Source organism: Podarcis cretensis (genome assembly GCF_951804945.1).
Source record: "Podarcis cretensis genome assembly, chromosome: 2".
Taxonomy (NCBI): domain Eukaryota; kingdom Metazoa; phylum Chordata; class Lepidosauria; order Squamata; family Lacertidae; genus Podarcis; species Podarcis cretensis.
Genome location: NC_137171.1, coordinates 2284582 through 2309562, shown reverse-complemented (window position 1 = coordinate 2309562; position 24981 = coordinate 2284582). Strand labels below are relative to the sequence as shown.

At 41.6% G+C, this 24981-nt stretch overlaps 1 protein-coding gene and 1 long non-coding RNA gene across 8 annotated transcripts in view; both read left to right on the top strand.

The window, feature by feature from the left end:
- Nucleotides 1–24981, top strand: part of LOC307211355 — a 100248-nt gene that overhangs the window by 13861 nt on the left and 61406 nt on the right. The gene's annotated exons all lie outside the window — the stretch shown is intronic.
- The window catches only part of LOC307211338 (uncharacterized protein), a 32048-nt gene that overhangs the window by 5205 nt on the left and 1862 nt on the right, over nucleotides 1–24981 (top strand). For 3 of the 7 annotated variants that reach the window (XM_079967898.1, XM_079967894.1, XM_079967899.1), the window contains 4 exons: nucleotides 2571–2603; nucleotides 11104–11136; nucleotides 12519–12644; nucleotides 14461–14756. In XM_079967898.1, the coding sequence (XP_079824024.1) occupies nucleotides 2571–2603; nucleotides 11104–11136; nucleotides 12519–12637 (185 nt within the window). In that variant the 3' untranslated portion in view covers nucleotides 12638–12644; nucleotides 14461–14756. Of the gene's footprint in view, nucleotides 1–2570; nucleotides 2604–11103; nucleotides 11137–12518; nucleotides 12645–14460; nucleotides 14757–24981 lie in introns of those variants that run through there. The other 4 variants (XM_079967896.1, XM_079967900.1, XM_079967895.1 and 1 more) reach the window with 3 other exon arrangements.

The following is a 24981-nucleotide window of genomic DNA, read 5'->3' as shown; positions in this document are numbered from 1 at the left end:
AAATCCTACCTGGTCCTTATGGATATAGTATGACAAAACCTTTTTCAACCTATTGGCGAGAAAATTGTCAAAAATTTTATAATCCACGTTAAGTACTGAGATTGGTCTATAGTTTTTAACATTGGATCTATCTTGATCTTGTTTTGGAATCAGCGTTATATAAGCTTCCCTCCAGGTTTCAGGTGCTTTGCCCCCTCCTATTATCTTGTTGCAAACTTCTACCAATGGCTGAATAAGCCAGTCTTTCATAGTCTTATAGTATTTTGCTGACAGTCCATCTGGTCCTGGGGCTTTGCCAAATTGCATTAAATTTATTGCATTTTCAACCTCCTGTCGTGTAATTAATACATTTAGTAGGATCCTTTTACCTTTGGGAATCTTCTGCAAACCATTAGTTTTGATAAAATGCTCAATTTTAACCTTATCTTCTTTACTATTTTTATGCAGTTGTTTATAGTACTTCTGAAAACATATTCTTATCTCCACAGGGTTCTCTACAGACTTTCCTTCTGATACAATATTTGTAATAGTACTTTGTTTTTGCTTCTTTTTTAGCTGCCAAGCTAAGAGTTTCCCACATTTATTTGCAGATTCAAAATTCCTTTGTCTCATCATTCTTAATTTCCATTCTATTTCTTGATTTATAATCTGTGAATACTGAGTCTGTAAAGCTTTAATTTCCTTTTGTATCTGCAGATTCTTTGGATTACTTCTAAGGTTCTTCTCTTTATCTTTTAATTGGTCCAAAATTTTATCTTTCTTTTCATTCTGTATCTTTCTCTTAATTGAATTTTGTTGGATGAGGAATCCTCTCATTACTGCTTTACTTGCGTCCCAAATGACTCTTGCTTGCATTCCAGAGTTCATATTAATCTCAAAATAGGCTTTTAGAGTCTTTTGGGCCTTATTAATTATTTGCTCATTCCTCAACAAATCATCATTCATTCTCCATCTGAAAGATCCCTGTGTAGATAATTTCACTTTCATAAATACTGCATTGTGATCTGAGCAAGTTTTAGGGCAAATTTCTGCTTTTGTTACTCTGGGAACCAAGTCTCTGGATATCCATAAATAGTCGGTTCTCGAAAATGATTGATTTGCATCTAAAAAAAATGTGAAGTCTTTTTCAGTTAACGTATTTTTTGCTCTATAAGACTCACTTTTTCCCTCCTAAAAAGTAAGGGGAAATGTGTGTGCGTCTTATGGAGCAAAGGCAGGCTGCGCAGCTATCCCAGAAGCCAGAACAGCAAGAGGGATTGCTGCTTTCACTGCGCAGCGATCCCTCTTGCTGTTCTGGCTTCTGAGATTCAGAATATATTTTTTTCTTGTTTTCCTCCTCCAAAAACTAGGTGCGTCTTGTGGTCTGGTGTGTCTTATAGAGCGAAAAATACGGTAGAATTCTGACTCTCCATATGTCTGACAGTTCGAATTTGTCAGTTATATGTATAAAAAATCTTAGGTAATCTGCCGGCATTCAGTATTTTTTGTCTCTGTCTCCTATCCATTAAAGTAGATGCAACTCCATTCAAATCTCACATTGGAATTAATTTGTAATCCAAATGATCCATAAGCCTTGTTTCCAAATTCTTAAAGAATTCTGCCTTGCCATCATTAGGTGCATAATTTCCCAATAACAAGTATTTTCCCCCTTGTGCTGTAATTTCTACTGCTATGTATCTTCCCTCCTCATCTTTGAAAATCAATTTTGGATTCCATTTTTCTTTGACACTGGTCATTTAATGGAGGTTGGGAGGAAATTAAAGAATACTGCATTTTTCGTCCCATAGGACGCTCCGTCCCATAGGACACACCTAGTTTTTTTGGGGGGAAATAAAGGGAAAAAAATTTCCCTTTATTTCCCCCCCAAAAGCAGGTTGGGGAAACCGAACCAGGTCGGGGAACAGCGGGATGGCGGCGCTGCACCTCCCTGCTGTCCCCTGAGCTTGTGGGGCTGGCCAATGTCTGCCTGGCGTGCGGGGCGCTCTGCTTCAGGGCACCTTGCCCGCCAGGCGGCAGGCTGCTATCCGCAGCGTGGTGAGCCCTGCGGGGAACTCCTGCAGGGCTCCCCACGCTGCGGATGTCTGTCCGGTGCGCGGTGTGCTCTGCTTCAGGGCGCCCCGCCCACCGGGCGGCAGGCTGCTATCCGCAGCGTGGGAAGCCCTGCGGGGAACTCCCACAGGGCTGCCTAGGCTGCGGTTGTGTTCCCGAAGCGCTGGGAGCTCTGCTTTCAGGGCGCCCGACGCTCCGGGAAGCAGGCTGCTATCCACAGCCTAGACATCCCTGCGGGAACTCCCGCAGGGCTGCCTAGGCTGCGGATGTCTTCCTGAAGCCTGGAGAGCGAGAGGGGTTGGTGCGCACTGACCCCTCTCACTCTCCAAGCTTCAGCGAAAGCCTGCATGCGCCCCATAGGACGCACCCAGATTTCCCCTTCATTTTTGGAGGGGAAAAAGTGCGTCCTATTGGGCAAAAAATACGGTACTTTTTGCAGGAAAGATTCAAATATTGAACTGTGTATTATTCTGTGTATTGGAGGAATTCTGTTTCATACTGCCATGTCCTCTTATCCACAGCAGATTCTGCAGAAGTGAGCACCACCAGTGACGGTGAGTTATTCTTGGCCCAGCAATTTCAGGAAGTATCTCAGAGTCGAAGTCAAAGTTTATTTGTTGTTGCAACCATCCTGGTTATTTTTTTTTTTTTTAATTAATTTTTTAGAAAAATTTTCTTTTACAGATTTAAATAACACATTCACATCCACTATAATGCCAAATTCTTTTGGACTTCCCCCCGCTCCCTCCACAATCCTCATAATTTTATATTTATTTCACATTTCCTTTATAATTGTATTGCCAGTTAATTAATCTTTACAACTCTTATCCCTCCCACAATACCCTTTCTCATCACAAAGCCTCTTTAAATCCAACTAGCATTGTCTGTTCATCACAAATATTTTCCAGATAAATCGTAAACTTTCTCCAGTCCTGTGTGAACTTGTGATCTTTCTGGTATCTAATTTTTCCTGTCAGTTTATCTAGTTCAGCAAAGTCCATCAATTTCCGTCTCCATTCTTCCAATGTTGGTAATTCTTCTTGTTTCCATTTTTGAGCCATTAAAATTCTTGCCGCAGTCACTGCATATTGAAAAAGTTTATAATCACTTCTATTAATTTCTCTTCCTGTAATTCCTAACAAGAAAGCTTCTGGTTTCTTCACAAACGTATATTTAAACATCCTTTTCAACTCATTATATATCATTTCCCAGAAGCCTTTTACTTTCTTACACTCCCACCACATATGGTAAAATGTCCCTTCCCTCTCTTTACACTTCCAACATTTGTTACATGTCTTATACATTTTTGCTAATTTTACGGGAGTGATGTACCATCTGTATACCATTTTCATAATATTTTCCTTTATCGTCATGCATGCAGTGAATTTCATATTTTCCTTCCACACCTTCTCCCAGTCTGCTAACTGTATATTATAACCAAAATCCCTGGCCCAGTGTATCATAACTGATTTAACTTCTTCGTCCTTTGTTTGCCATTCCAATAACATTTTGTACATTTTTGACAATACTTTATAGTCATTATTAATTATTTCCTTCTGAAATCTAGACTCTCCTTCAATATATTTCCTCTCTTTACAATCCTTCTTAAACATATCATTTGTTTGGAAGTAGTGCAACCAATCATATACATATTTTTTAACTTGTTCATATGGCTTCAGTTTCCATTTCCCCCCTTCTTTAATTACAATATCTCCATAAGTCATCCAATCCTCTCTCATGTTTATCTTTTTAACACTCATGACCTCTAGTGGGGATAACCAATGTGGTACATTTGGTTCCAAAATATTTTGGTACCTGTCCCATATTTCTATAAGGGCACCTCTGAAAATGTGGTTGGCAAAGCTTTTATGAGCTTTCTTCTTTCCTAACCATAGATAGGCATGCCAGCCAAACCTATTGTCAAACCCTTCCAAGTCCAGTAGCTTATTGTCTTTTAGTGTTATCCAATCTTTTATCCACCAGAGACAAGATGCTTCATAATAAAGTTTCAGGTCCGGCAGGGCGAAGCCACCTCTTTCTTTCGCATCAGTTAGTAGTTTAAATTGTATTCGTGGCTTTTTGCCCTGCCAGATATACTTTGAGATCGTTCTTTGCCAATCTCTGAAGATCTTTGTCCCTTGATTATTGGGATCATTTGAAATAGAAACAACATCCTTGGAAGCACACTCATCTTGATTGAAGAAATTCTGCCCCAAAAAGATAACTTCATCCTACTCCACACTTCGAGGTCTCTCTTAATATTGTTCCAAATTGTCACATAATTGTTTTGGAATAAGTCAATGTTTTTTTGGGTTAACCATATTCCTAAATATTTTACCTTCTTCGCCACTTCCATCTCTGTTTCTCTTTGCACTTCTTCAATCGCACTTTGATCCAAATTCTTCACCATAAGTTTAGTTTTCCTTTTATTTAATACAAATCCGGCCACTCTTCCAAATTGATCAATTTCTTTTATAACTTCTTTTAGACTATTTGTCGGATCTTCCATCGTAATTACCAGATCATCGGCAAAGGCTTTAACTTTATATTGGTTTTGACCTACTGTTACCCCCTTTATTAATTCATTTTGTCTAATAGAACTCAGTAGGACCTCCAGAACCATGATGAATAACAGTGGTGAGAGAGGGCATCCCTGTCTTGTACCCTTCTTTATTTTCACTTCCTCTGTAATTACATTATTTACTATCAATTTAGCTCTTTGTTCTGAATATATTGCCTTTATACCATTATAAAAATCTTCTCCCACTTCCATCATTTCCAAATTTTTCAGCATAAATTCCCATGAAACATTATCAAACGCTTTCTCTGCATCCACAAACATTAAAACAGCTTGTCTCTCATTGCTGGCAGTCAAATATTCCAAAATATTTATTATATTTCTTACATTATCCTTCATATGTCTGCCAGGTAAGAAACCTGCTTGATCTTTATGGATATGCTGTTGCAATATCTTCTTAAATCTTGATGCTAAAATACCCGAAAAAATCTTATAATCTGTGTTTAGCAGAGATATCGGTCTATAATTCTTTACTTGTGTGAGATCAGAGTCTTGTTTAGGTATGAGTGTTATGAAGGCTTCTTTCCATGTTCCTGGTATGTCCTGTTGTTTCAAGATGTTGTTCATAACTTCTTTAAGTGGTACCGTCAAGGAGTCCCTCATTTCTTTATAATACGTTGCTGTAAATCCATCTGGTCCTGGTGCCTTTCCTTTTTTCATCTGTTTTATGATTTCTACTATCTCCTCATTCTCTATTGGGGCATTCAGTCTGTCTTTCATTTCTGTCGGGATCTTTTGCACCTTTTTTCCTTTCAAAAAGTTCTCTATCTTCTTTATGTTGTTTTTCTCTCGTTTTGCATATAGATGCTTGTAGAAATCCAAAAATCCTTTTCTGATACCTTTTGGGTTCTCTATTTCCTCGCCATCCACAATAATTCTGTTAATTGTACCTTGCTCTTTCCTTTTTTTTATTTGCCATGCCAGCCATTTTCCAGGTTTATTTGCGAATTCGAAGTTCCTTTGTCTCAGCCTTTTAATGTTCCATTCAACTTCTTTATTTATAATCATGGCGAACTGCGTCTGCAGAATTTTAATATTTTGTTTTATCTTGATGTTATTTGGCTTCTTAATTAACTTTTGTTCATTGTCCATTATTTGTTTTAGGATTTCCTTCTTCCCTTTCTCTCTGTTCTTATTTTTGATCGCATTCTGCTGGATGAAGAATCCCCTCATTACCGCTTTACTTGCATCCCAAACTGTGCTAATCTTTGTACCTTTATTCATGTTATCTGCAAAGTACTCCATCAGTTTTTTCCGAGCATCTTGAATAATTCTTTCATCTTCCAAAAGGTAGTCTTTCAATCTCCATCTAAATGTTCTTTCTTCATACATCTTTATCTCCATTTTTATTGGATTGTGATCCGAAATTACTCTAGGTTGGATTTCTATTTGTTGAATTCTAGTAGTTAATTCATTCGAGATCCAGATTTGATCTATTCTTGACATGGACTGATTCGGTTCCGAATAAAATGTGAACTCTTTTTCTAATGGGTGTCTGAGTCTCCAGATGTCGATTAAATTGAGGTTTTGCACCAATGTGAAAAAGGTCTTCGGTAGTTTCCGCTCTTTACTGTCACTTTTTTCTCTTAATCTGTCCATTTCCGTTGAAACAACTCCATTCATATCTCCCATTATTATGATTTTTTGATCCATGTATTCGAACAGTCTTTCTTCCAGTTTCTTGTAAAAATCAGTCTTATTTCCGTTAGGTGCATAGATCCCGACAATTATTAGTTTTTCGCCCTGCCAATTGATCTGTATTGCAGTTATTCTTCCTTCTTCATCTTTGAAGATCTGTTGAGCTTCTATGTTTTTCCTAACATAAAGGACTATGCCTCTCTTCTTTTCTTTGTCTGAGGATATAAATTCATTGCCCAATCTGTTATTAATCAAGATTTTTTTGTGCTTTTTTGCCACATGTGTTTCTTGTAGACAGATGATATCCAAATTTTTTCTTTTTAAATATTGTTCAATACAATTTCTTTTCTTCTTATCGTTCATCCCATTAATATTCCAATTCCATAATTTCAATGCCATGTCTTCCGATAATTAAAATATACAGTTTTATCAAATTTTCTCTTTATGATTCCTCTTTTTCTTCTTCCTCCTCCTCTTCTTCTTCTTCTTCATCCTTCTCCTCCTCCTCTTCATCTGTCTCTCTGTTCTTTTTAGATTTCCCCTTTAAAAATTTCCCTCCCATTGGGTCAGCTCCTCCTACTGCACCTTCTTCCTCCTCCTCTTCTACCATCAGTTCTTTGTAACGTCTCTGAAACTTGCTTGTTTCTTCGGGACTTGTCAGTCTATGTCTCTTGGCTTTGTATATAAAGGAAATCCCCTGAGGGAATTCCCACTTAAATTCAATCTTGTTTTTCTTCAAAATTTGGACCAATGGTTTATAAGGGTCTCTCCGTTTCAACAATCTAACCGGTATATCTTTGAAAATAATTATGTAACTCCCATCAATATTCAATCGTTTCTCTCTGTTTTTTTGGAGTATTAAATTCCTCATGTCTTTATCTTTAAAAGTAATCAAGCAATCTCCTGTAACTTTCCTTGCCTTGGTTGTTCTTACTCTCATCCTGAATGCGTTTTGAACTCTCTTCTCTACATCTTCTTTTTGTAATTCCAGCCATTGAGCAATTTCAGTTATTAATTTATCTTTTATATCTTCTCCTTGAACCTCTGGAACTGCTCTCAATCTTAGGTTCACCTCCCGTTGTCTCAATTCATTCATGGAGATTGCATCCCATAACTCCTCCTGTGTTTTAGTCATTTCTGAAATTCCCGCTTTCATCTTCTCCTCTTCTTTTTTAACTTCTTTTATCTCCACTTTTGTCTTTTTTAATCCTTCCTCAACCGATTGTGTTCTCTTACTAACTTCTTTTATTTGACCTTTCAGCTCTTTTACTGTATCATCAATCTTTTGGTCCATTTTACCTATTTTGTTATCCACCTGCTCAATTCTAGTATTTACATGTTCTAATTTATCCTCCAGATTCTTTTCACTTTGTCTAATTTCTGCAAACATTTTTAAAATTTCTGATTTGAAATCTGCCTCAGGTTTTGAACCCCTTCTTTCTCCCGGTGTTCCTCCTTCCCCAGCTTTCTTCTGTGGGTGAGACATTTTCTCCCTCTCCTTACTTTCTATCCGTTCCCTTTTTATATAAAACAGTCCCACTATCCCCAATTCCGTTGGATCTAAACCTTAAATTATACTGTGTCCCTCCTCCAAACAATTCTTATCTCAAATATATGAATGACACTTTTTTCCAAAATTCAATTCAAGAAAAAAACAAAAACCATCCAGCCCAGTCCCAAGTCTCAATATAGTCAATATAATCAGATACAGTCCAATTGCCACCAATTTGGCTATTCCATCAATGCGGGTATTTGTTTAAATGTGACCCAACTTTTACCAATTTGCTGGAGTTAGAGGGAACCCAAAGAAGAAAAGTATCCAAAACGAAGCAAAAACAATCTTCTGCCACCAATTAGGCTAATCCTTAAAGTCGATATAAATGGGAAATCTTCTGCCACCAAATAGGCTAATCCAAATTTGTGTATATCAGTAATCCCAAAGCCAAGAGGTTTATCAGAAAAAAAAAACAAGAAAAAAACCGAAAAAAATCCCGAAGAGAACCAAGCAAATAAAAAAACAAGTTGTTGTATATCTTCTGACCACTAGGGGCAAGGTCTCCAAACCGTGTTAAATTGCTCAAAATATTTAATTATTCAATAAAAAGAAATTGCCGTCCAAAAAAAAGAAAGAAAATAAATCTTCAAAAGAGTGAGCCGAATTATGTTTAGTCCTAAGCGCCAGTCCAGATCAGTTTAAAACGAACCTTCTTTTCTCGGCAAACATCAGACAATCCTGTATAACTTTAACAATGGAGTCTGGAAATCCCCTTTTATTGCGCAGTTTTTATTTCACCACCGCACCAAAGTCTGATTGCGATAAGTCAATTTCACAAGCCCCCCAAAGGACTTGAACAACTCCGTCTTGCTCCTCTGTCCCCCCTTTTCCTTTAAATCTTCTTTGATAACTAGTATCTTCCCAAAAAGGGTTATTTTTGTTCAGTTAAAAGGGGGGGAAGAAACAGTAGCCGCGAGCGGTAACTTACTTTCACTTTTAACCGCTTTGTTGTTTCTATGCGTCTAAGCTGATTGCGGACGGAAAGCTGGTCTCGTAGCTTCCAATTTTTCCTCCGGTTACTTTCCTTAGTTTTCAATGATCTTCTTAATATCCAATTAAGTCCGAATTCCTTCCAAATCGAGAATTGAGAGCTCTCCTTGCAAGCTCGGGGCTTCGTTTCTCGGAGGTAGCTATGGCCTCCCTGCAACCCGCTCTCCCCCCCGCCGTTCTCGTCGCTCTTATTAAGAGCTACCTGACGGCCGGGAGGTTCGCGTTTCGGCTGCCTGCGGGAACCTGAGTGTCAGGACACCCTCCTGACACTACTTCAGGGGGTCACTGCGCCCTGTGACACCCCCAATCCTCCGAAAAACTCGGGATTCCCCAGGAGGGAAAATCCCCGCTTGCGCTCGGATCGCTGTCAACCGGAAGTGTGGGAAGCCCTGCGGGGAACTCCCACAGGGCTGCCTAGGCTGCGGTTGTGTTCCCAAAGCGCCGGGCGCTCTGCTTTCAGGGCGCCCGATGCTCCGGGAAGCAGGCTGCTATCCGCAGCCTAGACATCCCTGTGGGACCTCCCGCAGGGCTGCCTAGCCTGCAGATGTGTTCCCGAAGCGCTGGGAGCTCTGCTTTCAGGGCGCCCGACGCTCCGGGAAGCAGGCTGCTATCCACAGCCTAGACATCCCTGCGGGAACTCCCGCAGGGCTGCCTAGGCTGCGGATGTCTTCCTGAAGCCTGGAGAGCGAGAGGGGTTGGTGCGCACTGACCCCTCTCACTCTCCAAGCTTCAGCGAAAGCCTGCATGCGCCCCATAGGACGCACCCAGATTTCCCCTTCATTTTTGGAGGGGAAAAAGTGCGTCCTATTGGGCAAAAAATACGGTACTTTTTGCAGGAAAGATTCAAATATTGAACTGTGTATTATTCTGTGTATTGGAGGAATTCTGTTTCATACTGCCATGTCCTCTTATCCACAGCAGATTCTGCAGAAGTGAGCACCACCAGTGACGGTGAGTTATTCTTGGCCCAGCAATTTCAGGAAGTATCTCAGAGTCGAAGTCAAAGTTTATTTGTTGTTGCAACCATCCTGGTTATTTTAACCAAAAAGGGAATATAAGTATTCTATGGATATTGTGCAGAATATGCATAGATACACTGTTAAATACAGTGGTAACCAATTTATGCATCTATACTTTGAAATGCAGACCTACACGAATAAATTTCTATATTACATTGCTGATCAGATTTTACAGTTTGCTATATTGTCTTTGATGCACATTCTTAGTTTTTGGGATGCAACCACGAATCTCACCATGTTGTCTGTCTCAAACGTATCAGAGCCAGACAGCAAATATGTGACCTTCACTTGATAGTCCACATCAGGCATCTTACACAATAGTTCACAAATGTACTTAGGTTTCAGCTCAGAATACATAGGACAGTAGAGTACATAACAGTATAGGTCTTCTGTTGCTTGAGTGCCACGTAGAGAAAGCCTCTTTTCTGCTAGAATTTTCCTGCAGCAACCATCTAAATACTCTGAGGGCATTGTCTGAAAACTCAGAGCCACAAATGCCTTCCTAAGTGAACAGATTGGTAAATCATATAGATAGTTCTCAAAACGATGTTATACTTTAATTAAATACAATTGTGGAGAGCACATTGATTCCTGGATTGCCTAATATCTTGTGTGTAAAAAAACCTTCAGTTTTTCCTTTAGAGTTCCGGGAGTCCAAAACATTCAAAAACCAAAGTGCGGCCTCCAAAAATAGTTCGCAAACTGGAACAGTCACTTCTGGGTTTGTGACATTCGGGAGCCAAAACATTTGACTCACAAGGTGTTCAACTTCCAAGGCACGACTGTATATGCTTACAAATGTGCTCTAAGTAACAGTTCTTAAGAGCCTGAGGAATTACAGTTGTACCTTGGTTTTCAAATGCCTTTTTGAGTCAAATGTTTTGGCTCCCAAACATTGCAAACCTGGAAGTGACTGTTCTGATTTGCGAACTATTTTTGGAAGCTGAACATCCAACAGGGCTTCTGCAGCTTCTGATTGACTGCAGCAGCTTCCTGCAGCCAATCAAAAGCCACGCTTTGGTTTTTGAACGTTTTGGAAGTCAAATGGCGGTGCTTTCTAGCATACTGCATAACACCTGCCATCCTAAAAGCTTAGCTGCAAACTCAGCTGTGGGCGTAAAATAATTGTGCGTTTCTTTTATTGGAAGTTGGGGGGAAGTGGAATAGTATTATTCAGAACTGAAGAATTCTTGCAGGAATGGTTGAGGTTTTGCCCTCTGTGTCTGGATACTAGAGGAATTCTGTTTCATGTTGCCATGCCTTCTTATTTATAGCGACTTCTGCAGAAGCGAGCACCACCAGTGACGGTGAGTTCTTCTTGGTCCAGCAATTTAAGCAAGTATCTGAATCATAGCACACAACTTATCCACAGCAACATGGTGATAGGAGAATGATTTGCTTTCCCTATCCCAGATAACAACTCTCCCTCCACTTCTGGTACAACTTCCCCTCCTCCTACAACTAATGTGTATCATAAGCCTGTGGAGTGATTTACTTTTATGACAGCGATGGGGAACCAGTGGCTCTCCAGATGTTGGTGGACTCCAACTCCCAGCAGTCCCAGCTAGCATGACTACTGCTCAGGATGATGGATGTTGTCCACCATTCCTACTTTATTAGTGCTGTGTTCATGGATCTGTACGGCTGGCTATGGTATTTGTATTCTGGAAATATGTTATCATGGGGATCCATTTTGACTTTTTTATTTTATAATAGCACACCATCTCCCCAAAGCAAGTTGCTAGTTCATGCTTTGTGAATTGTTCTTAAGCTGCAATGCTATGACTCTAACCTGAAATAACTCTCTTTGAGCATAGTGAGGTTAATTCTGAATATCTGTGCAATGGGCATGTGCCACACACGTTACCCCAATCCTACATGGGGAAAGTATGTTCTCTTTGTGCATGGCAGGTTGCACAAGATGAGAATATTGCACAGTCAGCACCATGTGACGTTGCTCACTGAGGTCCACCAGCAGCAGCAGTGAAAAGAGGATTTGCATAATGAACTTTGACATTTCCCATGATCTGCTTGGGGAGGGTAGGACCGGGTCTCCTTTCCAATCAACTGGCTGCAGCTACCATCTGCTTGGTACCCCCTGTTATAAATATGCTTTGGTGACTTGGTGTGATGGTTGGCCATGTGTATGACAGACAAGATTCCGTTCTGATCACACTTTGGTGCTTTGGAAAATGGGTCACTGCATGATTCATGTTGCCTTGGGTCCAAAGCAGAACATTGCTTCAGAAATCCAGTGCTTCATATGTCTCCACAGAGAATAACACAAAGCAATGAACAAATGAGCTAGAACTTTTTTTTTTTTTTTACAGAATTGGAAGACCAGCCCACAGAAGCAATGCTCATATATAATGTGAACATATAACATTGTGCCAATAGTAGTGCAACATTTGGCTTAGTGCTGGTAACATTTGATCTGTTGTCTGGGGAGCTGACACACACACAGTGGTACAAAGGAAGGAATGCCTCCAGTATCAGAGGCAGCCTGCCTCAGAATGCTAGTTGCTGGGAATCACAAGGGGCAAGAAGTCTTGTGTCCTGCTTGCAAGCTGACCAGGAGTGTCTGGTTGGTCACTAGGAGAACAGGATCCAGCAGGCTCTTCTTATGTTCTTAAGAAAGAAAAACCAGAGAAGGTGTGGCTCACGAGCTCTCATTTTCCTCCTAATCCAGAGACCACCCATGGCCGTCGGAAAGGTTTTCTTCCATCTATGTTTGACATTTTGGCAAAAGGTTTGGAATCAGTTGGTGCTATGAAGAAAAAATGGGCTTCGTCATTTTGGGGAAAGTAAGAAAATGGTGAGTTTAAGAAGAGAGTAAAGAGAAAATGAAAAGAGATGGGCATTGGAGAGAGGCGATGCAGGGCAGGGGATCTAAAGTAGATATAGTTGCCAGGGCATAAATACTCAAAGGGGAGAGTCCTGAAAGTGTTGAGGTTAATGGCAACTGGAGACATTTCATGCATTGTCTCAGCCTGTCTCTACTTGCCTTCAGTTTATGAAGTCGGTCTACAATGCACTGCTGTAGGTTTGTCAGGGCTGTGTTTACAGTGAGCAGTTTTGTGCATGTGGTACCACTGTTTTAAAGGAAGAACAGGCAGTGGCACAGGGTGATAACCATGGAATGCTAACAAAAGCTCCACTTTCCGTTTTAACACAGATAGAGGCTAGTTACATTCAGTAAGTATCAGGCGAATCCATTATTTCCTTTTCATTCATAGCTAGCTCTGCTAATCAATGCAGATCAGTGGTGTGGCCTTTTCACCATCAGAGACGAGGAAGTGTGAACTATCCAATTTCAAATAAGCATAACAATGTAAGGTGATTCCCATATTTCTTCCCAATAGACATAAAATGGCTGGAGGATGTCAATGCTACATTTCATTCTATCCATGCCCTGAATGGTAGGGAATTAAAGTCAGACTTTACATGTTCACTTCAAAGGAGAGAGCATTGGAAATTTATGATGTTTTTGGAAGAGGGAAATAAAACAAATTTGGACATAGAAACAGTGGCATAGCACGGGGGGGATGCCAGAACAATGGCCCTGGGCACATTTTTTAAGGGGGTGCAGTGCTGTGCATTTGGCTTCTCATGCTTTCCTGCCAGCCCTGTGCTGCTCACATAGTGGTGCAGGGTTGGCAGGGTGGCATGAGAAGGACGTTTTGAGAGACTGGGATCAAAGGGCACATGGCTGTTGTGTCCTCCTCACCTCGCCTCTGGGCATCAGGGGGATTCGCCCACCAAGGGCTGCATTGACTGGCCAGGCTCCCTGCGTAGATGGGCAGGATGTGGTGTGTGGCCCCGCTTGGCTCCGAGGAGGGGCGGTTGCAGCAGTGGTGAGGGCTGGGCTGGCATTGCAGGTTCCGTTCACTATCAGCACTCTGTCCCCCTGCTGTGTGCACACATGTGCAGGCCCCCAGGCACCAGCAAACCACTACACCACTGCACAGAGAACTCCCAGACTGGTTGTTTGTTGAGCATCCACCCTGATTTGTTCACACAATATTTGCATCCAGGGCTTGTTATGCCATGCAGTTCTCCATCATTTTTCTTACTGCAAACAGTCTGATAAGAAAAGTGAGAATGTGTGGAGGTAACAACCACTAGATGGTGATGTTGTACAATCTCATAAGAATTTTGCACAAACAAATCAAGAACAGACACTCACTAAACAGTCTTCTGGAAGGACCCATCGTCTGCCAATCAGAGGACACAGTCATTACTTACAGACTAATTCTAAGCAAATTTACTTGGAAGTAAACTGTAACCAAACCTCAATAGCTGCTTTTTCTAAGGAAAAGCAGAAAGGAGGAGGTGGCTTGGAGCAGAGACCTGTGGGGTGCCCATAATGTGCTTAACCCATTCCTTCCCTGCACATTGCTCTTCTAGTGCACCTCTTCCATAATTGGGCTTTTATAGGCATTACCTGATGCTAGTTTAGAAGCAAACTTCTGGGATTCTTAAAAAGTTGCCTCCAAGGGACAGACCCTGAGTTTTTTTGTTTTCTTTTAAAGGTTAATTTGAACTCATCTCAGCTATGCATGGATGCTCACTTGCCTTGATCTGGCTCTTGGCTCCAACTGCTCCAACTTTAAAATCTCTTTCTGTTTCAGGAATTGCATCCATCCCGCAACACACCACCTGTGGCCACATCGTGGTTCCATTATAAGAAAAGCAAGGGAATAGCCTGATTCCAGTGATATAAGGTTGTGTGTTGTCACCATCTCACCATTCAGAGGAAATAAACTCAAGCATTGACTAAACAACTACATTTGATCCATGATTCAAGCATTGTGTGCTTTGTGTCTTCTGCACTGTGCAAAATACAAATCATAGAGTCCCCCGCTCAGATGAGCTTTTAGATAAGGTTTAGCATGTAAAGAGCTAAAATAAAAATGTGAAATTTGGAGACTTTTTGAGTGGGTCCATGTTTCAGAAATTTGACCTCAAACCTTCACATCCTCATTTTTGAGTCAAAATGTGTGATACAAATGCAAAACTGTTTAATGATGGCATAGAGTTAATGCAAAATCTGTAAGGAGTAAAGACCACTGCTGTATCGTCTCCCATTAAGTTGCCCTCTTTGAACATTGTACTGCTTAATACTTACTGCTTCCATCCCCAAAATGTGCACACTGACACCCTACAAATCTACTAAGTTGAACTTACTATGAAATCTTTCATCCATATTGGGGCAATACCTTTATTAGCCCAACCAAAATATAACAAACCAGTAAGATGATACAGAAACCCATTAAAAAAGGAAGGGGGAGAGGAAAAAAAAGACTGTGGACTGCAGGACTCCAAGGCAGCATCTCCATTCATCAGAATCAGCTGCCACTCAGATCAGGAGCTTCCTGGACTAACATTGACTGAGTCTGGATGGAGTTTGTAATGATGCTCAGAGGTATTTTTTGTGTGGCCAGGATGCTGAACTAGATGAACCTTTGGTCTGATCCACAAGGGTTCTTTTATATCATACCCTCCCCACCATTTTTATAACAGGAAAATTGTATTGCAGGTAAGGCTATCCCTATTTTAAAAAAACAACAGATATGGTATTTTAGAAGAACATAAAAAGAACTCTGCTGGATTCAAGGGTCAATGCTGTTTTGGAGCAGCTCTGTGTCTCTCTGATTTTCTTGATAGTCAGGACTGAATTAGCTCTGTTCCCACTCCCACTTTCACTATCAGGAGAAATCTAAAACTTGGTATATTTTTTGTCCCTTTTTATAAAATCAGATGCAATTTTCAGGCACAGTTAACCTTCTGAGGGAGCAAGGGCTGCCAAATTTCAGACTGATAGCTGCAGAGGTTTGCTCACAAGGGCAGACTTTACTGTTTTGTGATGGGTACAAGAGAAAGCAGGGGAGATAGGATGGTGCAAAAAGAGCATGAATTCCTAGGAAAGATCGAGGTGAGGAAAATGTCACAAACAGACCCAGATATGATTTTTTGTGTGTTACAGGCTCTCAAATTCTTAGAGTAGCTTAGGAAATAGCAGTCCCTTCCCTGAAGCATTCCTCCCCAACCCATATCAGACCCAGGAAAAGCGTTGGTGACGCTATTGAGGCCTCGATGAAAGAGCTAACCAGATGCCATCTTAAATCTTTACAGGAAGGACCTAGGGTTGCCATATGTGTCATTTCTGGAGATTTTGCAAGAAAAGGTCATCAACTTTTGTGTCACTTTTTGAAATATGGGAACCCTAAAGGATCTCAAAGGAGTTACCCTCACTCATGTCATTTTTGCTGCCAGCAATTTCACTACTGTACTTCCCCACTTTCACAAGCCCCTGAAAATCAGTTCCACAATGCCTGCAAATGATGGGGGGGGGGGCACCCAGCAATATGCAGGTCAGAGAAACAAATCTCTTTTAAAAAGACAGTTTTACCTGTGAACAATGTTGTTGTTGTTGTCACAAGGCATAATGAAAATAATCACATGCTGTTAAAAATGCACTTCGGTTTTTGTATTTTGGCAGTGCTCTCTATGCACACATACTGTACATCTGAAAAGCTATCCCTGCAAATGTGAAATCTAGCTAAGAACAAGGAAGGGGTTGGCAGCAGGGGGGGCTGCCTCCTTTGCTCTGTGTGCCAGAGACAGAAATAGTATCTGATGCCATCCAGGGCAGCCATGCCACAAACCCATGGGAAATGCCAAGGCAGATGCCAGAGGCTCCTGCCAAGCATCCAAATAGTGGCTAAACTATGCCCACAGCTCAACAACTGGGGTCTGCGGTTGAGATGAGGTTGTTGCATGTGTAGGCATAGGAGTAATCCAGAGCAGAACATTCCTTCCTCTTCCATCCAGCTGTCTTTGAGCCAAACCTCTTGGATTCCCACCCCCACCGGTGACCTTTAGTTCCTAATAGCAAGGACGATGATGATTTCTTCTCTAGCAGTTGAGAATGAAAACCTCCAAAAATATAGGGACATGTGGATATAGGAAACTGCCGACTTCCGGGTTGGCGCCTCCAGTAATGGCGGAATTCCTCTGATCGGGAGGAATTTGCTTGGTGGAAATCCGGGTCTGGCCGCCACAACGAAGGCAGAGACCCACTAAAAATCACAGGCGGGTGAAGCCTGTGAACGTGGGATTCGGCTGGCACCTTTTGCGCCTCCCCTACTCGTGGGGAAACCCGGTTTCGGGGATCCGGAGCGACGTGGGGTGAGCGGCGCGGTGCTTCGAATTGAGCACCCAAAGGGTGCTCATCAATGGTTCCTCTTCATCCTGGAGAAGAGTGACTAGTGGGGTGCCACAGGGTTCTGTCTTGGGCCCGGTCTTATTCAACATCTTTATCAACGACTTGGATGATGGACTCAAGGGCATCCTGATCAAATTTGCAGATGACACCAAACTGGGAGGGGTGGCTAACACCCCAGAGGACAGGATCACACTTCAAAACGACCTTGACAGATTAGAGAACTGGGCCAAAACAAACAAGATGAATTTTAACAGGGAGAAATGTAAAGTATTGCACTTGGGCAAAAAAAATGAGAGGCACAAATACAAGATGGGTGACCCCTGGCTTGAGAGCAGTACATGTGAAAAGAATCTAGGAGTCTTGGTTGACCACAAACTTGACATGAGCCAACAGTGTGACGCGGAAGCTAAAAAAGCCAATGCAATTCTGGGCTGCATCAATAGGAGTATAGCATCTAGATCAAGGGAAGTAATAGTGCCACTGTATTCTGCTCTGGTCAGACCTCACCTGGAGTACTGTGTCCAGTTCTGGGCACCACAGTTCAAGAAGGACACTGACAAACTGGAACGTGTCCAGAGGAGGGCAACCAAAATGGTCAAAGGCCTGGAAACGATGCCTTATGAGGAACGGCTAAGGGAGCTGGGCATGTTTAGCCTGGAGAAGAGGAGGTTAAGGGGTGATATGATAGCCATGTTCAAATATATAAAAGGATGTCACATAGAGGAGGGAGAAAGGTTGTTTTCTGCTGCTCCAGAGAAGCGGACACGGAGCAATGGATCCAAACTACAAGAAAGAAGATTCCACCTAAACATTAGGAAGAACTTCCTGACAGTAAGAGCTGTCCGACAGTGGAATTTGCTGCCAAGGAGTGTGGTGGAGTCTCCTTCTTTGGAGGTCTTTAAGCAGAGGCTTGACAACCATATGTCAGGAGTGCTCTGATGGTGTTTCCTGCTTGGCAGGGGGTTGGACTCGATGGCCCTTGTGGTCTCTTCCAACTCTATGATTCTATGATTCTATTATTGCTTTTTCCACGGAGCGAAGCCGCATAGCTGTTGCCGGAGAGCGCTGACTTTTTCCTGTGGGCAATTTTATTTTATTTTATTTTATTTTTAAAAAAATAATATTTATTACTTTTAAAAGGAAAAAAGACAGAAGAGAAAAAACAAAAGAGAAAGGAAAAAAGACAATACAATACAATATTGTCAGGGGCTCAGGAGCAGAAGCACAGGGAAGAGGGGAGATGGAGAGCGAAGGGGAAGAATCTGAGGGCAGCGTAGGAGAAGATGACAGTGACCCGAGAGATTCCATGAGCCTCTCCAGCGAATTGGAAGATTCACAGAAGGGGGCGCAGGTGGCCAGGGCAAGGGGGGTCCCAAGGGGGACACTCCAGAAGCAAGGGACCAGCGGGGACTCCCAGAGCAGCAGTTGGAGATCAGGACCAGCTTCCCCACCTGAGCATAGTGGGGGGGAAGAGTCCCAGGTATTGGGGGTAGCGTCTCCCCCAGCAGGGAGAGAAGAGGAGTCAGGGCTGACCACGCCTCCATCGGAGAGTCAGGCAACGGAGGGGAGGTCAGGTCCGGCTAGCATCCCGGAAGAGGGAAGCAGTGACAGAAGCAGTGCAACGGTCAGGAGGAAGGTCACTGGGTTGGCGCGAGAGCCAAGTTCAAAAGTACAGGCGCGCGGGGCAGCAGAGAACGAGGATTGGGAGCCGGGTCCTAAAGCCCGCCGGAGACAGGGGGAGGAGTCAGGGGACTCAGCGTCAGAAGAGTCCAGAAAGGGGAATGCCCCAGCGGACAGGAGGACCCAGAGGAGAAGAGAGCAGAGGAAGAGGTGGAGCAGGGCGAGAATCTTAAACTGGTGTCAGGGGGGAGGAGATTCAGACGGAACTTCGGCGGTCTAAGGTTTAAGACGTAGAGCTGCGCGCTACGGCTTTGGAATGGAAACTGAACTTCAATAAAGACTTTTGTATATAACGACGACCTGGCGTTGGTCCTTTGTGAGCTGGGACCTTGGGCAGCTCTGACAAATATATAAACAATACAAAACACAACCTAAACCCATTAAACTAAACCCATTAAACTAAACTAAACCAAACCCACTCCCTAACCCTAACCCTAAATAAAACAAAACAAAAACTATTTAAAAAAATAAAAAATAAAAAATACATACCCGATACTCTTTCTTTCATTCCCTTGTTTCCTCTACCTCCTCTCACCTCCCTTTTTGTATTCCACTTCTACTAGTTATTTCAGCAGATCCTTTCCATCTTTCTCTATTCTCTATCATATTATAAATAACATATTTTTTTAACCTTATTTTAACATTAAAACTAAAATACTTATATATGCTTAACTCCTTATAACATTTCTGCTAAATCCATAAAATATCAGTCCACCATTTTTCTATCACTCATTAATTTTGCAATATTTCTATATATAAACTTTAAATTTTCCAATCTTCTCCCATCAACTCCTCTCCCTGGTTTCTGATTCTGCCAGTCCTTTCCGTCAATTCCATATAGTCCATCAACCTGGAGATCTTTTTTTTAAAAAATAATATTTATTCCAGTTTTAAAAATTACAAAAAGAAAACACTAAATTAAGCAAGAAAAAACAAGACAATACATCACCATGAATACAGACAAGCAAAAAAAAAAAAACTCCAGAAAAATACAAACAATTATGAAAAAAAGAAAAAAGAAAAAGAAAAAAACAAATCAAACCTTCCCATAACTTATTTTTCATTTGCTTATTTCCTTGACCTCCTCACACCTCCCTTTTTTTGTATTCTAGTTCAATTAGATATTTCAGCAAATCCTTTCCATCTTTGTTTTTGGCCTAATAATTTATCTTAACATACTGTAATTTTACACTCTCTTCTTTCACCAATTAACTATCCATTTTTAATTAATCCTTTATATCATTTCTGCTAAAACCACATAACTTCATTCCAACATCCTTCTAACATTCCTTAATTTTACAATGTTTCTGTAAATAAACTTTAAATTTCTTCCAATCTTCTTCCACCAACTCTTTTCCTTGGTCTCGGATTCTGCCAGTCATTTCCTCCAGTTCCATATAGTCCATCACCTTCATCTGCCATTCTTCCCGGGTGGGTAAATTTTGTGTCTTCCAGTACTTTGCAATAAGTATTCTTGCTGCTGTAGTGGCATACATAAAGAAAGTTCTATCCTTCTTTAACACCAATTGGCCGACCATGCCCAGGAGAAAGGCCTCTGGTTTCTTCTGAAAGGTATATTTAAATACCTTTTTCATTTCATTATAAATCATCTCCCAGAAAGTCTTAATCCTTGGGCATGTCCACCAAAGGTGAAAGAATGTACCTTCAATCTCTTTACACTTCCAACATTTATTTTTGGGCAAATGATAAATTTTTGCAAGCTTGACTGGGGTCATGTACCACCTGTATGTCATTTTCATTATATTCTCTCTTAAGGCATTACATGCCATAAACTTCATACCTGTGGTCCATAACTGTTCCCAGTCAGCCATCATAATGTTATGTCCAACATCTTGTGCCCATTTAATCATAGCTGATTTTACCGTTTCATCCTGAGTGTTCCATTTCAACAGCAAGTTATACCATCAACCTGGAGATCTTATGTCCAAGGCTCTTAACTCTTTTCCAGGTCCCTTCTGCAGATCTTCTTCATATTCTTTAATGGTAGAGAGCAAATCTCGAGAGAACTCCATCCTAACATTACTTTTATTCCTTCTGGACAGTTCAGCCAAATTTCCATAGTTGAAGCTAGGGTCTATACAGTGTTTCAGGACATATTTCAAGATTCCTCCAAATCCAAAGGCCCCCAAAACTTCAATCTCCTCCAAATCCAAGTCCATGTCCCAAAAGTCAATTAATCCCTGGATAGAGGGATCTTTCCAACTTTCCTTCTTCAGTCCAAGCCGGGATCCAATCCTCAAAATCTGGCTTTTTCTAGATTCAATCATAAAAGGCCTCAATTTATAGTCCTCAATTTGCTTCTGTAGAACTAAGAATCCCGCTTGTGTTATTTTAGGTTCAAAAACAACGACTTTCTCCTTTTCCTCCACCATTTGTTCTGCCAAAGTAAGTTCCTGTGCCAGGTCCTGAATTATTTCTGTGTTGGTGCTCAAATTAGTCACTTTCTGTTCCAAGACAATTTGATTTTAAAGCAACTACCCGTGAGTAGAGTGAAGAATTGGATTTTTAAATGTCTTAATTTGGCACCGAAACGGGGAGGTTCAAAACAGGAAGTCCGCCTTCCCCTTTTGTATATAGACTGAAGCAAAGAGGCTGCAAGCTAAAGTCTTGGAAAGCCTACTGTGAAGAACTAAATTTCCATCAGTAAAAAAATATTAAATCCCCCTTGGAAGCAGGAGAAGAGGGGGAAAGTTTTGGATTGTATATACTTACAGGAGAGAGTGAAGGAAGTTAAAATACCACCGCTCCGAACCTGGAAACGGGCTGCTAGTAAGACTGACATCTTTTGGAATGCTCATTGACCATGACTAGAACGTTCACTGACAGTTAGTTAAATAAGAGAAATACATTGTTTCCAATGTCTCCGTCTGCGTTCAAAAAGGAGTAAAAGTAACTGAAAATTGAAACTAACTTTATTGTTTGAACTGTGTCTAAAAGGACTAATACAAATAGAAACTGTTTCCCTCTAGAGGAAGCTTTTGAAACTGTTACAAGAGCTGATCGGGGGGAATTTCCAGCTGCAAGATAAAAAGCTGTGAGACTCTGGGACTGACCTTGAATCGGTTAAGAATGTCGATAGAAGAGGCCTTAGCGGTCGCATTAAGTAAGATAAGTAACTCACTGGAACAGCTTAACAAGAAGGTGGATGTGGTAACTATCAAAATTGATAATTTGGGACAAAAAGTGAACATCAATACAGAAACTATTCAGAAATTGATACAGGAATCTACTTTGACATGGCAAACTGCGGAGAAGGCTAGGGAGAAAGTTGTTGCCGTTGAACCTAAAGTAACACAGTTGGAGAGAGAGAGAGTCCCAGCCTTACAGATGCAATTTGATGACCATAAGTCGATGCCTTCTACGACTGAATTTAAAGAAAATCAGATTTTGAGGATTAGAGCCCTACTTGAACTGGAGAAGGAGAGTTTGATGGATTTCACCACGCAGGAATTTGCTGATTTTTGGGACTTGGACTTGGGTCAAGAAGAGATTAAAATTGTGAGGGCCTTCAGACTTGGAAGAGGAGGAAAAAAGAGAAGAAAAAAATAAGACACTGTTGGAACTACCAGAAGAACCTAGAAGAACAACAGTCAATAGTGGAAATTTTGAAAGACGTCCCAAAATATCTTTTGGATTTTGGGTTTAACTACGGAGATTTGGTTGCCCTATTGAGAAGGAACAAAATCATCTTTAGGTGGGAGTTTCCCCGAGATCTACTCTTCAGCCTTAAAGGAAGGAAAATAAAAATAAGATCAGTAGAAGACAAAGTAAAGTGCATGTATAAATACGAAGAAGACTTGCAGAAGGGACTTGGAAAAGAGTTAAGAGCATCGGACAGAAGATTACCAGGTTGATGAACTATATGGAATTGGCGGAAATGTCTGGCAGAATCTGAGACCAGGGAGAAGAGACGGTGGAAGAAGATTGGAAAAAGTTTAAAGACTATTTATAGAAATATTGTAAAATTGACGAATGTTGGAAAAATGTTGGAATGAAGTTATATGGCTTTAGTAGAAATGTTATAAGGAATTAAGTATAGATAGATTATTAGAGTATTAGGGAAAAATAAGTTTAGAATATGTTAAGATAAATATAGGACAGAAAACAGAGAAAGATGGAAAGGAATTGCTGAAACAATTAACAGAAGTGGAATACAAAAAGGGAGGTGTGAGGAGGTCGTTGAAACAAGTAAATGAAAGATATGACATTGAAATTCTATGATGCATGTTGTCAGAGCTGCCTCCAGGTCCCAGCTCACAGAGGACCAACGCTAGGCTGTAGTTATGTACAAAAGTCTTTATTGAGATTCAGTCTCCATTTCAAAGCCGCAGCGTGCAGCTCTACGTCCCGACCTTAGACCGGCGAAGTCCTGTCTGAGTCTCCTCCCCCTCCACACCAGTTTAAGACTCTCGCTTTGCTCCACCTCTTCCTAAATTCCTTTCTCCTCTGGGCCCTCCTGCCCGCTAGGGTCTCATCCTTCCTGGATTCCTCTGACGCTGACCCTGACGATTCTTGCCCCTCCTTCCGGCGGGCTTTAGGACCTGGTTCCCTATCCGGGCTACCTTCTGTGCCGCTCGCCTGTACCTTTGAACTTGGCGCGCGCGCCCAGCCTGCAACTTTCCTCTTAACCGTTAACTCGCTCTCTGATGGAGGCGTGGTCCACCCTGACTCATCTTCTCTCGCTGGTGGTGCATGTGTGGGCTCTGACACCTGGGACTCCTCCCCCCCACTACGCTCTGGTGGGGAAGCTGGTCCTGATTTGCAACTGCTGCTCTGGGAGTCCCCGCTGGCCCCTTGCTTCTGGGGTGTCCCCCTTGTGTCGCCCCTTGCCCTGCCCATCGGCGCCCCCTTCTGTGAATCTTCCGATTCGCTGGAGAGGCTCATGGAATCTATCGGGCTGCTGTCATATTCTCCTACGCTGCCCTCGGATTGCTCCCCCTCGCTTTCCATCTCCTCTCCTCCCTGCGCTCCCGCTGAGTCCCTGACACATGTTAAATTGTTTTTGTTTTGTTTTGTTTAGCTTATTGTGTTAGTGTTGTGTAATGTTTTTATATTGTATTGTATTGTCTTTTTTTCTTTTTTCTTTTTTCTTTCATTTTTTGTAGTGTTTAAAAGTAATAAATATTATTTTTTAAAAAAAAGATATAGGAAACTGCCCTGGGAGTCAGGAGCTTCTACATGCAGAACATCACCTTTGAAAAGCTGGCTCCTCACCTAAGAAGCTAACCATATCATTCCGGCAAAGCAGGCAGGCAGGAGAGAAGGTAGTGTACCTTGGGGTTGCTTCACATATTATGGAGACAACTGAGTTTGCCACTGAGCACACACTAGACAAAGTGCTGCAAGCAATCCCAATTGGTTGGCAAGTGTTCTTGCACAATGCATGTGCTTTCAGTCAGTGTGAGTCTAATGGGTGAAGCAGCCCTTCAAACAGGCAGACTAAGGATGGCACTAGATGATACTGGAGATGTGATACTGGCACCCAAAGCAGCATTTCCAGTATTTCAATTCTAATAGGCATATTCAGTTAATTCCCATATCTCCCCCTCCAAGGCAGTTTGGTGTAGTGGTTAGAGTGTCAGACTAGGATTTAGGAGACTGGGGATCAAGTCCCACTCATCCTTGAAACTCCCTGGGTAACCTTGGGCTGTTTCTCTCTTCAAGCCTAACCGACTTCCTAGGGTTGTTGTGGGGATAAAATGGGGCGTGAGAGTCCCATGTGCACACAAGTTTTGCATTCCCTGGAAATTGTTCATTAGGCAAGCACTTGCATAACGGATCAACCATTTCCATTTATTCTTAGGGGAGAATTTCTATTGTGTTCCCAACCACAAAATTTTGATCCCCCCAAACTAAATAAAAACCAGGGAAACCCAGAAAAAAATGCTCTTTGATGTGTCCAAACACCCCCCTCCCTCCCTCTGCTCTTCAGCCAACCAGCAAAAGGCAAGCAAGGAATGCTCTCTGTTCAGCTATTTGAATCTGCAGTATGTACTGTATAGTGAAGTTTGGGTACTAATTCCTTACACTGGATGAGTGAATTTTTGCATACTAGACATTCATAAAGTGGGACCACCTTGAGCTCTTTGAAGGAAATATGGCTAGATGTTTTGCAGTATTACATATTAGTGGAAGGCATGGACTGAGCAGGAAGATTTGTGGAATTGCTACTTTTGATAGGAAGTCCACATCATCTGCCAGATCTGGCCTGAGCTGAATAAGA